Source organism: Dasypus novemcinctus, chromosome 11 (genome assembly GCF_030445035.2).
Source record: "Dasypus novemcinctus isolate mDasNov1 chromosome 11, mDasNov1.1.hap2, whole genome shotgun sequence".
Classification (NCBI taxonomy): domain Eukaryota; kingdom Metazoa; phylum Chordata; class Mammalia; order Cingulata; family Dasypodidae; genus Dasypus; species Dasypus novemcinctus.
This window is the reverse complement of record NC_080683.1, coordinates 13,427,715-13,445,078: the sequence shown is the minus strand read 5'-3', so window position 1 is coordinate 13,445,078 and position 17,364 is coordinate 13,427,715. Positions and strand designations below refer to the sequence as shown.

The following is a 17,364-nucleotide window of genomic DNA, read 5'->3' as shown; positions in this document are numbered from 1 at the left end:
AAATTCTGCGAGTAGCAAGGGAAAAGCAAACCATTACATACAAGGGACACTCAGTAAGTCTTAGAGAGGATTTCGCATCACAAACCATGGAGGTGAGAAGACAGTGACATGATACACTTAGGATACTAAAAGAGAAAAATTGCCAGCTGAGAATTCTTTATCCTGCAAAATGGTCCCTCAAATATAAAGGTAAGTATAAAACATTCACAAACAAACAGAAACTAAGAGAATTCATAAAAAAGAATCTACCTTTGTAGGAAATATTAAAGGAAGCCTTACAGCCTAAAAGAAAAGACAGAAGAGGGAGGCTTGGAAGAGAGTATAGAAGAAAGAAGAGCGGAAGGATAGCCAAAAGGGTAAAAAGACAGAAGAAAATATGATATGACATATGAAAACCAAAGAACAAAATGGTGGAAGTAAATAATGCATTTACATTAATATCAATCAATGTGAATGGATTAAACTCCCCAATCAAAAGATAAAGGCTGACAGAGTGGATAAAAAAATATAAGCCATCCATATGCTGCTTATAAGAGACTCACTTTAGACCCAGGGATACAAATCAGCTGAAAGTGAAAGGCTGGAGAAATATACTCCCTGCAAATAATAACCAAAAAAGGGCAGGAGAAGCTATACAAATATTGGACAAAACAGACTTTAAGTGAAAAAAGTAATAAGAGATACAGAAGGCCATTGTATTAATAAAAGGGACACTCTACTAGGAAGATATGTTATAAATATCCATGCACCTAACCAGGGTGCCCCAAAATACATGAGGCAAACTCTGGCAAAAATGAAGGGAGAAATAGACATCTCTACAATAAATGTTGGAGACTTCAACACACCACTCACATCATTAGATAGAACAGCCAGACAGAAGATCAACAAGGAAAGAGAGAACGGGAGCAATATGATAAATTAGTTAGACCTAACAGACATATACAGGAGGTTGCAACCAAATGCAGAGGGTTATACATTCTTCTCAAATGCCCATGAATCTTTCTCCAAGAGAGACTTTACATTAGGACACAGTGCAGCTCTCAGTAAACATAAAAATAATGAAATCATACAAAGCACCTTCTTAGATCATAATGGAATGAAACTGGAAATCAATAAGAGACAGGAAAAAGGTAACTTCATGAATGTGTGGAGGCTAAACAATATATTCCTAAATAGTCAGCAGGACAAAGAAGAAATTGCAAGTGAAATCAATAAATATATTAAGACAAATGAAAACAAGAAAACAACTTATCAAAACTTATGGTGAAGGCAGTCTTTCCCTGCAACCCAACTCACCCAGATGGTTCTTTTGTCTTTCTGCTCATTGTTTGCTCGCCTTCTCCAGGAGGTACTGGGAACCGAACCTGGGACCTCTCACACAGGAGGTGAGTGCCCAGTGACCTGAGCCACACCTGCTTCCCCAAAGGCAGTCTTGAGAGTAAAATTTATAGCCTTAAATGCCTATATTAAAAAAGAAAATGCTAAACTCAAAGATTTAACTGAACAACTAGAGAAACTAGAAGAACAGCAAACTAATCCTAAAGCAAGCAGAAGGAAAGAAATAAGAAAGATTAGAGGAGAAATAAATGAAATTGAGAACAAATAAATAATAGAGAAAATCCACAAAACAAAAAGCTGGTGCTTTGAGAAGATCAATAAATTGACAATTCCTAGCTAGACTAACAAAGAAAAAAAGAGAGAAGATGCAAATAAATACAATTAGAAATGAAAGGATGGAAGTTATGACTGACCCCACAGAAATAAGAAGGATCATAAGAGGATATTATGGGAAGCTGTATGCCAACAAATCAGACAATCCAGATGAAATGGACAAACTCCTAGAAATGCACAAACAACCTACACTGATGCTACAAGAAATACAAGAACTTAACAAACCAATCACATTTAAGGAGATTGAATCCATCATAAAAAAATCTCCCAACAAAGAAAATGCCAGGACCAGATGGCTTCACAGGTGAATTCTACCAAGCTTTTAGAAAGAAATGAAAACCAATTCTGTTTAAACTCTTCCAAAAACTGAAGAGGAGAAACCAAAATTACCCTAACACCAAAGTCAGATAAAGATACTTTTTCAAGAAAAGAAAATTACAGATCAATCTCTCTAGTGAACATAGATGCAAAAATTCTCAACAAAATACTCGCAAATCAAACCCAACAGCATATCAGGAGACTTATACAAACTAAAGGGGAAAAAATCACATAATGATCTAAATCGATGCAGAAGCAGCATTTGACAAAATCCAGCATCCTTTCTTGATAAAATATTTCGAAAAATAGGAATAGAAGGAATATTCCTCAATATGATAAAAGGCATATATGTAAAACCCACAACCAACATAGTACTCAGTGAGGAAAGATTGAAAGCTTTCCCTCTAAAATCAGGAACAAGACAAGGATGCCTACTGTCACACTGCTATTCAACATCATGGTAGAAGTTCTAAACAGAGCAATTAGATAAGAAAAAAAAAAGACATCAAAATAGGAAAAGTGGAAGTAAAACTCTCACTATTTGCAGATTACATGATCCTTTATTTAGAAACCTCTGAAATGTCTATGACAAAGCTACCTGAGCTAATAAATGAGTTCAACAAAGTGGCAGGATACAAGATCAACATGTAAAGTATTGAACAATCTGAGGAGGAAATCAGGGAAAACACTCCATTTACAATAGCAATAAAAAGACTTAAGTACCTAGGAATCAATTTAGCCAAAGAAGTATAGGACCTACATGCAGAAAAGTACAAAACAATGCTAAAAGAAATCAATGAAGACTTAAACAAATGCAAAGATATTCCTTGTTCATGGACTGGAAGACTAAATACCGTGAAGATGTCAATCCTACCCAAACTGATTTACAGATTCAATGCAATGCCAATCAAAATTCCAACAGCCTAATTTAAAGAAGTAGAAAAGGCAATTACCAAATTCACTTGGAAGGGACAGTGCACCCGAATAGCCAAAAATATTCTAAAAATAAGAGCAATGTGAGAGGAATTTGACTACCTTACCTTGAAATATTACAAAGCTACAGTGGTCAAAACAGCATGGTATTGGCATAAAGACAGACACATTGATCAGTGGAATAGAACTGAAAGTCCAAAAATAAATCCTCATCTCTATGGCCAACTGGTTTTTCACAAAGCTACCAAAGCCGTGTTAATGGGACAAAGTCTCTTCAACAAATGGTGCTGGGAGAACTGGATAGCCATAACCAAAAGAATGAAAGAGAAAAATTTAAAAAGACACACACAAAGAAAGAACAAAAGAGGACCCCTGTCTCACTCCCTATACAAGAATCAACTCAAAATGGATCCAAGACCTAAATATAAAAGCCAGGACCATATAACTATTAGAGGAAAATGTAAGGAAACATCTTAAACACCTTGTGGTAAGTGATGGTTTCTTTGACCTTACACCCAAAGCAGGAGCAACAAAAGAAAAAAATAGATAAATGGGACCTCCTCAAAATTAAACACTTTTGCACTTTACAGGACTTTGTCAAAAGGGTGAAAAAAGGCAGCTGACTCAATGGGAGAAAATATTTGGAAATCACATGTCCAATAAGGATTTAGTATCCATTATATAAAGATATGTTACAACTCAACAATAAAAAGACAAACAACCCAACTTAAAAAGACTTGAATAGACATTTGTCCAAAGAAATACAAATGGCAAAACAAAACAAAACAAAAACCACATGAAAAAATGTTCAACCTCGCAGGCAATTAGGGAAATACAAATCAAAACTACAATGAGATATCATTTCACACTTATCAGAATGGCCACTATTGAAAAGACAGAACTACAAGTGTTGGAGAGGATGTAGAGAGATAGGAACATTCATTCACTGTTGGTGGGACTATAGAATGGTATAGTCACTGTGGAGGACTGTTTGGCAGTTCCTAAAGAAGCTGAATATAGATTTACCATGTGATCCGGCAATACCACTACTGGGTATATACCCAGCAGAACTGAGAGCAGTGATATGAACAGACATGTGCATACTGATGCTAATAGTGGTGTTATTCATGATTGCCAAAAGCTGGAAACAACCCAAGTGTCCATCAACTAATGAATGGATAAACAAACTGCGGCATATTCACATGATGGAATAATATGCAGCAGTGAGAAGAAATGGAAGTTTTAAAGCATATGACAACATGGATGAACCTGGAAGACATTATGTTGAGTGAGGCAAACCAGACACAAATGGACAAATACTATATGATTATACTACTATGAACTAAATACACTGTGTAATTTAGTGCTTTACTAACTTGAATATGGGTCGCCAGAAAATAGAATGAGTTTAGGGAATGGAAAGCTGAGGGTTAACCTGAGCCAAATTGGTAAAAAGGATGTGTGTTAATCTTCGGAAGTGAATAGAAAAGGTGAAAGCCCAACATCATGTTTGTAACTAGCAGTAATTACAAACATGATTCTGAAAATTATTTAAAGGGGAAGTCTAATTCATGTATATTACTAAAAGGAAAGCTAAAAAATGTAACATGGAGCTGTACAGCATAGTAAAAACGCATGTGAAATGTGAATATGGGTAAAATTTCATATGACAGTTTTTCATTGAAGCTGAAGACATATATATTAATACAAGGTGTTAATATCAGACAAAAATTATGCTAAGTGAAAGAAACCAGACACAAGGTACTACATATTATATGATTGCATTTATATAAAATGTAAATATAAATCAATATGTAAACATAAAATTAGTGATTATGTAGGGCTGGGAAATGTCTGCTGGGGGTGTGGAGTTTTTCTTTATAGAGTAATGAAATTGTTCTGAAATTTTTTGTATTGATGAATGCACAACATTTTAATTATACTAAAAGCCACTGACTATACACTTTAGAGAGATAGTATGATATGTGACTATAGCTCAATGAAACTGCTTAATAAATAAGTAAACGTGCAAGAATAGCCAGAAATAGCAGCTATGTACAGCAGGGATCCTTAGTAAGATTAGCAGCTGAGTTTTCATCAGAAACTGTGAAGGACAGAAGGTGATGGGATGATGCATTTAAAGTGCTAAAAGAAAAAAAAATCAACCAACAGTTTTGTCTGGTAAAACTGTCCTTCAAAAATGAGGGAGAAATTGAGTTATTCCAATGTCTCAAATGTAAACTGAGACATTACCACTAGACCTACTTTATAAGAAATGCTAACGGGAGTCCATGTCGAAAGGAGAGGATACTAGAGAGTAACTTGAAGTCATTTGAAAAAAAATTAAAGATCTCCAGTAAAGTAACTACAAGGATAAGTTTAAAAAACAGTATTATTATATTTTTGGTTTGTAAATTCATTTTTTATTTCTAACATGATTTAAAATACAAATGCATAAAAAATAACTATTAATCTATGTGAGTGGGTACACATATATAAAGATGTAATTTGTGATAAAAACAATATGAGGGAGGGACAGACGTTTAGGAGCAGAGTTTTTGTATGTTATTGAAGTTAAGGTGATACCAAGTCAAATTAGATTATTATAGATTTGGTAAACATAATCCCCATGGTAACCACAAAGAAACTATCTGAAAAATACAAGGAAAAGGTAATCAGATGGGAAGAAGATGTGGCTCAGGTGTTAGGGCTTCTGCCTACCATATGGGAGGACCTGGGTTTGATCCCTGGGGCCTCCTGGTGAAGAAGAAAATGCATGTCTGTGTGGCAAGTGAGTGCCTGTGTAGTGAACCAAGAGCCCACATGGCGAGCCGAGTGCCCACATGGTGAGCCAAGTGCCTGTGAGCTGAATGCCTATTTGGTGAACTGTGTGCCCACATGAGTGCCTGCATGGTGAGCCAAGTGCCCACGTGAGTGCCTGCGTGGTGAGCTGAGTGCCTGTGTGGCAAGTCAGTGCCCGCATGATGAACCAAGTGTCTGCATGAGTGTGGCCCGGTTGGTGAGCAAGTGCCCATATGAGTGCCCACGTAGTGAGCTGAGTGCCCGCATGGCAATCCAGTGCCTATGCAGTGAGCCAAGTGCCTGCACAGCAAGCCGAGAGCCCATGCAAGTGAGTCAGTCATGCAGCAAGGTGATGACGCAACAAGAGGGAGACGAAGGGGAGAGTCAAGGTGAAGCACGGCAGAGACCAGGAACTGAGGTGGCACAATTGACAGGGAAACTCTCTCCACATTAGAGGTCTCCAGGATCGAATCCCAGTGAATCGTAAAGGAGAAAGATGAGAAGAGAAGCCAAAAAAAGAGAAATAGATACAGAAGATCATACAGCAAATAGACACAGACAGCAAAAACAACAGGGTGGGGGAGGGGAAGAAAAACAAAGGTAACAAGAAGGGAACCAAAATTAGTTCACTACAAAATATCAAATAAACACAAAAGAGGGTAGCAATAGAGGAAATGAGGGACAAAAAGGTACAAGATTATAAAAAATAAACAGCAAAATGGCTGAAGTCCTCCCTTATCAGTAATTACTTTAAATATAAGAGGATTAAACTCCTGAATCAAAAGACAGAGATTAGTATGATCCAACTATATGCTGTAGACAAGACTCACTTTATTTTTTAATTTTTTTCTTTCTTTTAAATGTTACATTAAAAAAATATGAGGTCCCCATATACTCTCCCATCCTACCCACCCCACCCCTCCCACATCAACAATCCCTTCCATCATCGCGGCATATCCACTGTACCTGGCGAATACATTCTAGAGCACTGCTGCACCACATGGACAGTGGTCTACATTGTAGTCTACACACTCCCCCAGTCCACCCAGTGGGCCACAGCAGGACACACAACATCCAGCATCCGTCCCTGCAGCACCACCCAGGACATCTCCAAATCCTGAAAATGCCCCCACACCATATCTTTTCTTTTGTCTCCCTACCATCAGTAGCCACTGTGGCCACCCTCTCCACATCATTATTACAATTTCTTCCCTTACTAATCACAATAGTTCCCCTGCAGAACACCAGTAAGTCCACTCTAATCCATACTCTATTCCTCCATCCTGTGGACCCTGGGATGTTATGTCCAGTCCCCCTCTACATCAAGAGGGGCCTTAGCTTCCACAAAGATGATGGATGCAATTCTCCTGCTTGCAGCTGTAGGCACTCTTGACTCCCTGGTGTGGTGGTTGACCCTCTTCACCTCCCTGTTAGGTGGCCAGGGTAAGTCCAACAAATCAGAGGGTAGGAGCTGCAAGTCTTTTGAGGACCAGGGCCTGGCCGTCACATGGACAGTCTAGAGATTCAGGTCTCCTGAGTATACACCAACCCAAATGCCAACCACAGGTCTGGTAAACGTAATGGAAGAGTCATGTGTAGAAAGGTCATATCTGAGTCCAACTCCATCACACTCAGGAACACAAACTCCAAAGTAGGGCTAACTGACATGGCCCTGAACTCCAGACACTCACTTTATATCCAAAGACACAAATAGGGTGAAAGTGAAAGGATGGAGAAAAAGTATCCCATGGAAATAATAACCAAAAGAGAGATGGGTAGCTATGCTAATAATCAACAAAATACACGTTAATTCGAAAACTGTTATAAGAGAGCAATGGAAGAAATTATATCATTGATGTGGAGACACTCACCTCTGGAGGTGCTGAAGGCAGGGAAAGGGAAAAGGGGGCGTGATATGGGGACATTTTAAAGACTTGGAGTTGTCCTGAATAGTATTGCAGGGACAGATGCAGGACATTATACATCCTGCCATAACCCACTAAATGGACTGGGAGTATAAACTACAATGTAAACTATAATCCATGCTGTGTAGCAGTGCTCCATAATGTATTCATCAAATGCAATGAATGTACCACACTAATGAAAGAAGTTGTTGATGTGGGAAAAGTGGGGGGTGTGGAGAGTGGGGCATATGGGAACCTTCTATATTTTTTAATGTAGCATTTTGTGTGATCTATGTATCTTTTTTTAAAAAAAGGAGTGATTCTAATCACATAGGTGATAAAACTGTCACAAGAGACAAAGGACATTATACATTGATAAAAGGGTCAGTTCATCAGGAAAATATAATAATTATGAATATATATGCACCTAACTACCGAACCCCCAAAATATATGAAGTAAACATTGACAAAATTGAAGGGAGAAATAGTTCAACTAGACCTGAACATATAGAGAACATTCTACCCAACAACAGAAGAATACACATTCTTTTCAACTATACATGGATCATTCTCCAGGATAGACCATGTTAGTTATCCAGTTTTCCCAGCACTGTTTTGTTGAAAGGACTATTCTTTTCCCATTTAATTGTCTTGACACCCTTGTCAAAAATAATGGACCACAGAGGTGTGAGTTTATTTCTGGACTCTCAATTCTATTCCATTGTTCTAAATGTCTATCCTATACCAGTAGCACACACATTGATTACTGTAGCTTTGTATTAAGTCTAAAATCAGGAAGTGTGAATCCTCCAACTTTTTTCCTATTTATATCTCCATTTCCAGAATAGGAAATTAGGGCATAAGAAGATAAATTAAAGGCTCAAAGTAATATGGCTAATAGCAGAGCTAGAATTTGAACTCAAATTGTCTGTCTCCAGGGACTTGGCTCTTGACTAGTACTCCATATTGCCTCTTGGAAATTTAAAGGAATGGGGGAGGAAGACTGGGAGAAAGGTAGGTAAGACAGAGAAAAGGAGAAGAAGAGAGGAGGAGGGGGAAGATGTTAGAGTAAGGGGAAAGGAAGAAAAAGGGGAGGAAAAAGTTGGAGAAAAATGGGGAAGAGAAGAGGGACTGTATGGATTAGGCAGCATGATTTAAGGGGCACTTACAAACATTTTCCTCCCTATCTTTAATGTTCTGATTTTGGTCATTTAAACCAAAGAGTGATGACTGGGTAGAAATAGATGAAAGCCTGTTTAACCTAATGACTAAGAGAATAAATTCTGGAAACACATAGATCTGAGTTGGAATCCCAGCTCCATCACTTTGTAGCTGTGCTTCTTGGGGGTACAATATTTCTAAACTTCAGTTTCTTCATCCATAATAGTACTTACCTCACAGAGCTCAGTTTACTTAATTAGTACAGAGTAAGTATACAATAAATGGTAGCTATCATGACATTAACTAATTGACTCTATGGCATTAAATGTTTAAGTTTGAAAGCATAAACATCATTGGGAAGGTTATCCCCTATGGAAGAAATACAACAGTTAAAGGCCAAAGATGGTACCATCTAAAAGGGAAAAGAAAAAAGAAAGCTGTAGTCACATACACTCTTGTAACTCTACAATTTCACCTGGGAATGCCCAAATCACAGTGGAAAGAACTAATGGATTCCCACACTTCTATGTATCTCTCAAAAGATTCCTTGACTTCTTAGGAGCTCATTACCACATCACTGCTAAAAGACAGCAAAACCTCGAATACCTGCACTGCCAGCCTTGCTTAAGTAATGGCAATCTCTTTTATTAGGGCTTTGTTTTACATCTGCTAATGAATCCCATCTTACATAATACGGAATCAGTTTTTTCCAAAGCCTCCCAGGGCTCCTGCCTATACCTGGTTCTAATTTCTGCTGTAGTTGTGCTAATGACTTAAGAGTTAACATGCCTCAGAAACACAGACTTTTATTTTGATAAAGATATAGATAGTAGTGACTATAAATATCTAGAACATTTAATATGTACACTATACAGTATCAAGGAGACCTTGGAGTACTTCTTAGTGTTATATACAATAAAGAGAATCATGTCTCTTCAGATGATTTTTTTTGTTTTAACATATACATTCTTGAGTTTCTTCATCATCCTTATTCTCCATGACATCAACCACTCTGTCAAATCCTGAAAGCAGGCACATAAAGAATATCATAAACATAAAGAATTATAAATTTCACTCATGGTCATGAAAAAGAAGGTGGTTTGTTGGGTCCTAAGGAATTCCTCTCTTTTTCTTGTCCCACATCTTATCATTTGTTTTTACAAATATTACATTTTGACTTCTAGAGCCTCCTTTCTCCCTTAGTGATCATTCATTTACTCCAAGGAACAAATAAGTAGTTTAAGCTGGGATTTAAGGACTATCTTTCTATGCCTAAGGGTTATAGATGCTGAAACACAGGGCTGAGAGAGGCTGAAGAAGCTGCTCTGCTAACAATATAAGGGATCCCTGTCTGTCTAGGCTGGGTCTCGCCCAGTGAGAGAACTACAACTACCTCTGGAGCAATGACTAACTCCTGAATCTATGCATCCTTCTTTACTCTAGAAGTGCAGTCTTCAACTGCTTGGGACTAAGAATCTGAGACAGTTCTTTATGACTTAAAAAATGTTTCCAGGAAGGAATGCTTACTCTGTATTCCTAAATTTCCTTCAAAAGAGTTATTATCCTCCAGGAATTCTCCTGGTATCCAAATCCTGGTCAAGCAGGTGTCAAAGGGTCTGAAGACGTTAGTCAAGGACACGGATTCTCTCTTTCCACATCTCATAACAGATTCTTTAAGCTCAGAGACCCACTGGTGATAGACAGGGCAAGTGACACATCGAGAGAAGAAATCTTTAAAGTACTGAAAGAAAAGAAAGGTAATTAGCTGATCCTTCTTCCCCCACACTCCATTAGAAGTTACAACATCCCCACTCAACACACTTACTCAGAGCTGGGGAAAGAGGGAGGATTTACTGATGGAAAAGTAGGCCCAGAAAGTTTATTCTGGTATATAGAGGAATTGGAATGTATCTTAGACTCAGAAGCCAGGAGATAGGGAGATGTGTCAAATTGTAGACTGAGTCACAAAATGGGTTGATTGAGAAGGGCTAAATGATAACATTTTAATGGCAATTTAATAGCTGTGCAAAGGAGGAAAGTTAAGTAATTTAGTCTTGACCCAGATTCAAGAATATCAGGGAAGGAAGATGATGTGGTTACTCTTTTTTTGGTGTGGTAACTTCTTTTTACAAAGACTTTCTAGGTGGAGAGACAAAGGGGTCAACGAAGAAACAGATACAGAGTCAGTGAGAAGAAGAGTAAGGGGGAGATACAGAGACAGAGTAACAGTAGGTATAACCAAATGAGTTAGGTATTAATTGAAGGACAGCAGAGAAATAGCATGTACCTTGAGGATTTGGCTGTGAGTCTCTGGGGGAATTTGCATGAAGACACCCTCTAGCGTTTTCTGTAACATCAGCACCTGGCACTCAAGGAATCGGACAAAGCCATGTGAACCAAATAGTGAGGTATTGGTTCTTTCCACTAACTGGCGAGCCTTGGAGAGGTAATGCTCAAACAGGTCCCACTTCGAGTCCTGGGCAAACCTGGAGAGAAAGAGTCACAGGTGTCATCTCTATTTCCTACTTACCAACCACGGCTGTTTCACAAAATTGCCACGTCTTTAAGGCCTAAGACCTACTAGACAATCAGAATCAAGACAGTGGAAATGGTCAAGGCTACTAACCCACATACAAGGAGATCCAAAAGGAGAACAATGATCTTCAGCTTTGCCATATGTTACTCTAGCACTTAAATGTAACCCTAACCTATTCAAAAGGTTATCATATCACTTAAGCTTCAAACTATAGGCTCAAACCTATTAAGGGAAAAGAAGAACGCTTCTAGTAAGATGGGAGGGTATGGAAGATAAATGGTCTTTAAAAGTGGGTTAGGGCATGTGTGGAAGATGGACTGTGGTTAACAGTAAAAATATGAGAGTTCTCTCATGGACTATAACAAATGTACAATATTAATTCATGGTGGTAATAATAGGAGGCATATGGGGAAAAAAACAAATGTAAGCTATGGACTACAGTTAATAATAGTCTGATGATGTTCTTTAATAACCTGTAACAAATGTTCCACAACAATGTAAGATATTGGTGGAAGGGTGATGTGTGGGAATTCTGCACATTATGCATGATTGTTTTATAGGCTCACAACTTCTCTAATAAAATATATATATATTTTTAAAAAGTGGGTTAGGGATGGTGACCCCTCCTGCCTAGAGGGGTGAAAGGAGATAGCCTAAATGACTTCAGAGTAGCCTTATATTTCTATCCTTTCCCATAGACTCTGAGTGAGACTCCAGTGCCCCACATTACCACATAGCCAGGGAGGAGTGGACCCCCAGCATGACATTGCTCTGAGAGGATAGAATACAGCTGTGCTCATAGTGTTGAATGAAACGCAGACACTCCCCAAAAGGCCGACACAGCAGTCCTGTGGGCAGAGAAGGTAACCAGGCTAGTGTTTGCTGTCAATTCAGGAACTGGGGTATAGAAGGTATGTGGTATAGAGGAAGAAACAAGATCTGAAAGTCAGACACCCTTGAACTGCAACATGGTTCCATAGGAAACAGGGCCAGGAATAGAGGCCATGCTGGAGGGACAGTGGCATGACTCTGCCTGTGTTTTCCAAACCGAGGGCCCCACCTGAGGTCAGTACAGCAGAGCTTGGTACAAGGTTTACCTCTTCCGTAGAGCAGCAGATCTAAGCAAGCTGAGTAGAAGCAGGCCAGGCCAAGGACATCATGACCCTGGGAAATGAGCGTCCACTGACTCTCCAGCACATGGACACACAGATCAAATCTGCCGAGAGACAGAGCCACTGGGACCAGCTAGAGCATGGGGAGGATGGTGGAGGAGAGGAAGGGATCTTACACCTTCGAAGTGGCCTAATACCTCCCAGAATACCTCTACATAGCTGCATGTATAGAGGGCACATCGGTGCCTGAGGTCAGACATGTATCCAGTCAAAGGAGATGGGAAAATGTCTTTGAGACATTTCCACTCTTGTGCTGCAGCAATTCTCTACCTTCCTGTAGAGAAAAAACTGAAAGTATGCCCTTGAGCCCCAGGTGCTGAGGAAGAGGTAGCAGCTCTGACTGCATTTCCACTCTAGATCTCACACAATTAAGACAATGCTTCCTGGGGTGGCCAGGGAAGAAACAAACCTGACTGTGGAAATGGAACAGAATATCCTCAGAATTCTCTGGGAGAACATACCCACCCCTCTTAGACAACAAATACAAAGGACAGAAAATGATCTTAATACTTTTTCTTCAGAAATGCAGATCTGAAGAGAACTGCGAGAACCAGATTCTCCAGAGCTGGTTTCTTGAGGTGTCTGCATATCTCATGAGCTTGAAAACCTAAGGAGGTTAAAGAGCACTGGGTGAGGTCTAGCTGTGAAAACCTGGATTCTCTAAAAGCCCTAGGCCCATCAGTCCCAAGCACTTTACCCAGCTTGATGGAGACGTCAAGATGGCCGAGGCAGAGCTTAGTGTAGGCCAAAGCCTGCATGAGCTGGGCTGTAGCCAACAATCCCTCCCTGGAGAAACAACACAGGCTGCTTTTCTGAATGGCCATCTGCTCACAGTGCAGCCACTTCTCCCTGTCACCTATATTCTGTGAGAACTGGGAAAGGTCCACATAGGTAGAGACAACCTGTGGGCAACAAACATGGGGCAAAATATTCCTATCATACTCACACTACATTTCCATCTTAAATTTTCCTGCAAGAATCCACTATGATGCCCTGTTGCTCACTCAGTCTGGACATCTGGTCCCTACCACTTACTTCCACTCCAGCTTTGAAAACCTGCTACCTCCCCACTCTACTCTTTTAATTTGATCATTCTCACTGCCTGTTCTGTTTGTTGTTATTGTTTGTTTGTTTTTAAGTACCGGAGACTGGGGTTGAACCTGGGATCTTGTATGTGGGAAGCTGGCTCTCAACCACTGAGCCACATCGGCTTCCCTGAGTAGGTTTTTTTCATTTGTTTTGCTAGCTGTTTCTTTTTTTTTTTTTCAGGAGGCACTGGGAACCAAACCCAGGACCTCCCAAGTGGGAGGCGGACGCTTAACTGCTTGAGCCACATCTGCTCCCTGCCAGTTCTTTAAACAAACTACTTTACCTGCCCTTCTTCTTCCTCTACTGCCTACCATCTCTATTATAGTTCTGTGCACATTTGACAGAGGTGATAACTTCTTAAAACAATGTCTCCTCTAGGTTTCCAGGATACTACACTCTCTTGGTTTTTCTTCTACCTCTCTGGTAACTTCTACTCAATTTCTTTTGCTGGTTTCTCCTCACTGCCCTACCTTTTAATATTGGAGATGTTAACTCAGTCTATGGTTCTCTTCTTTTTTCCGTACTCATTCCTCTGGTGATCTCACCCAGTTACATGCTTTAAATATCACTTATACCTCAATGTCTCGAAATTTTTAAAAAATATATATATTTTTTATTTTTAAAAGCCACATTGATCACATAAAATGTTACATTAAAACATATGGGAAAAAGCAAGCATTGCCTATTTTCATTAACATATTTTTACCAATTTAAAAGGTAAAAAATAGTAGTATTTCCTTGTTTTCACTTGCATTGTTTCAATATTAGCAAATATTAAACCCCAAGCATTTTTCCTTATGCTAACTAAATTTCCTCTTTTGTATATACTCTTGTCTCTTGTTCATTTGTTTATGGCAGGCCTTAATATAGATTTTTTAAAAATCAGAATGTAAAAAAAAAAAAAACCAAAAAAAAAACATATGGGAATGTCTCCCAAATTTCTACTCTAGCCCAGACATCTCCCCTGAACCCTAGACTTTTATATTCAACTGGCTACTCAACATCTCCATATGGATATCTTATAAGTATCTCAAATGAAACATGTTCAAAACCTAGTTCACAATCTTCCCCCAAATCTGTTCCTTCTGCAGACTTCTCCAATCCAATTAATAGCATCTCTATCCTTTAGAAGCCCAAGCCACAAATCTTGGAGTCATCCTTGACTCTTCTCTTTCTCTCACATCCCAGAACTGATCCAACTGTTAATTCTATTGGCTTCATCTTCACAAAAGACCACTCTTTACCCATTTCCACTGCCACATCCAGTCCAGCTACTACCACCAATTGTAAGTACTCAGTAGTACCTTTCTAACTGGGCTCCCTGCTTCTACCTTCTATTCCTTCAGTTTTCCCCTAATACAGCAACCAGAATGATCTTACTAAAATGTAAAGAGATCTGACATTCCTCTTCTCAGAACCCATCTCTTTAAAGTAAAAGCTAAAGCCCCTACAGTGGCCTACATCATCTGCCACCCCACTGCTCTTCAGTCTCTCTGATTACATCTGGTTCTCTCCTCTCCTTTCCTCTCTCTCCCCTCTAGCCATAATGGCCTTCTTACCACTTCTCAAACAGAAGGGCATGCCTTGTGGATCTATTGTGCATCTACCTGGACATTATTCTCCTAGATATCCATGTGGCTCACTTACTCACCTCCTTCAGGTATGTGGTCAGATTTCACCTTCTCAGTGAGGCTTTCTCTGACCACCTTGTTTAAAACTACAAGCCCTACCTAACAGAATCCCAAATCCTCCTGCCTCAACTTTATTTTTCTCCACTGCATTTATTATCACCTAGCATACTATATATTAGTATTTTACTTATTTTTTATCTTCCCAGAGCCAAGATCACACCTGGCACCTAAAAGGTGCTGATGAAGTATTTGTTCAAAACAAATGGATAAAAGAGAGAGAAAGAGATGGACAAATATGAAAATTGGACAGAACTATTTCCTTTTCTTCTTTTCCTCTAAGTCAGCAATTCAAATAGCTATGACTCCTTCCCTACCTCCCCTATCTCACTCACCCAATGTTCATTTGACCACACACAGAAAATTCTGCACTCAGTTCAAGGAGTTTATGGATAACCCATACATGGAAACCCATCTGTAACCCCCAGATTGAGAAATTCTGCTCAAACACATGATGATTAGTGATGTCTGGTTATGCGAGGACTTGCTCACCTGAGCTTCATTTGCAAACTCCTCAGCTGAATTCTTCTGCATGAGAGTGGCCAAGCAGGCAAATCTGCGGCTGCTGGCTGTGGCATCCAGGTTATAGAGCTGCCAGAGCAGGGAGAGGCAATGCACCTGCTGCTGCAGGATTGCCAACTTCTTCTTACTGTTGTGAAGCACAGGGTGGTGAGCACACCCTTATCTTTCACCAAGGCCCACGTGTCCCTCCCCACAAGAAATTCAAGTCTTCTCAACACGGGGCCATCTCCAGACTTTCAAACTCAGAAATGTTACTGGGATCCCACTGGTTCTAACCCTGCATGCCATTTCAATATAGCCCTCTTGACCAGAGGTTTTTTAAAAAGGTTCATTTTTTGAATTGCTATTTTGGCTGAATATCTTTCCTATAAATTATGATAGCTTAATAATTAGGTGACAATAACTACTACTTCTCTGCTTCATATATGTATAATTATATGTATATGTATGTAAAGACATACATATTTTTGCTTGAAAGAGACAGGGTAACACCACACTCCAAAAACAAAAGGAGTCTTCATTCGGCTAATATTTAACTGGTTTGGAGAGTAAGGTAGAAGACCTAGAGCTGTCTGTTATGTGTTTGAAAAAACAGTCTTAGGTCATATAAGCAAAACTCCAGGTTGGATCCTACTTTAACTGAAGTTCACTGTGGACCTAAAGGGGACCAGGGCAACTTGGCCTGGCTTCTCACTTCTCACTAAGGTTGTCTGGAGGATGTCTCAGGGAACAGGAATGCCAATATTTTTCCAGGAATGTTTGGAAAAGGACACCAAACCAGGTCCAAGGAAAATTCCTTTTCAGCAGTCGAAGGGCTTGCCTAGCCAACTTTTTGGCCAAGGTGATCTGTCCCATGTTGAAACAGACCTGGAGATGGGAAAATGAGAAACAGTAACATATATGTAAGAAGAGTACCATGGCAAGGTTCTGGATATAATACCCTGGCTCTTTTATTTTGGAATGTATAGTTGGGGTAACTGAGTGCTGAGTGAGTAGGGTTGGAGCAAAGTCTAGTTAGCAGCCATGCTAAGTAACGAGCACCAGCAGGGCCATAAGCAAGGAAAGGGATGAGAAAATAGGATGGCGGAGAAAGCCCTCTCCATTCTCATCTCCACACATTTGGCAATGAGTGGTAGCAGAAGGCTGTGATTTAGAAAGCAATGCTGCTAGACTGGGATGGGATTGTCATTTAGATCACTCAGATGCTCCCAGATGCCATGAAAGGATCTGAAATATCACCAGATTCCATATCTCTCTTCCTTAACAGGTTGCACTACCATAGTGAATGGGGGTGGGAGTTGGGGAGCTACCTTCCTAGACCTTCATGTTCTAAGGCTGAATTCTTAGAAAGTGACAAGGTCTATGTGATTTCAGAATAATCTTGGGAAGACTGCACAACTTCATATAAAGGGAAAGAAATAATTATTTAACTTTGCAACAAAGACCTTTTGGTTGAAGCACCAATAATGTAACACCATGGACAACTCTATTCCCTTTGGTGTTCTATGCATTATACATCAGGTTTATTCTCCTAACCAGAGCATTTTAAAGTTTATACTAAAAGAAGT

General features: G+C 39.5%; 1 protein-coding gene across 11 annotated transcripts in view; it reads right to left on the bottom strand.

Annotated features, from left to right (window-relative positions):
* Positions 1–9,575: 9,575 nt before the first annotated feature.
* The window catches only part of LOC101416433 (adenylate cyclase type 10-like), a 51,974-nt gene continuing 44,185 nt past the window's right edge, over positions 9,576–17,364 (bottom strand). For 4 of the 11 annotated variants that reach the window (XM_058306688.2, XM_058306687.2, XM_023590065.3 and 1 more), the window contains 8 exons: positions 16,491–16,663; positions 15,767–15,923; positions 13,008–13,399; positions 12,423–12,541; positions 12,056–12,173; positions 11,077–11,275; positions 10,317–10,530; positions 9,576–9,811 (listed from right to left, as the gene is read on the bottom strand). In XM_058306688.2, coding sequence (XP_058162671.1) covers positions 9,744–9,811; positions 10,317–10,530; positions 11,077–11,275; positions 12,056–12,173; positions 12,423–12,541; positions 13,008–13,399; positions 15,767–15,923; positions 16,491–16,663 — 1,440 coding nt within the window. In that variant the 3' untranslated portion in view covers positions 9,576–9,743. Of the gene's footprint in view, positions 9,812–10,316; positions 10,531–11,076; positions 11,276–12,055; positions 12,174–12,422; positions 12,571–13,007; positions 13,400–15,766; positions 15,924–16,490; positions 16,664–17,364 lie in introns of those variants that run through there. The other 7 variants (XM_012526910.4, XR_011650048.1, XR_011650049.1 and 4 more) reach the window with 7 other exon arrangements.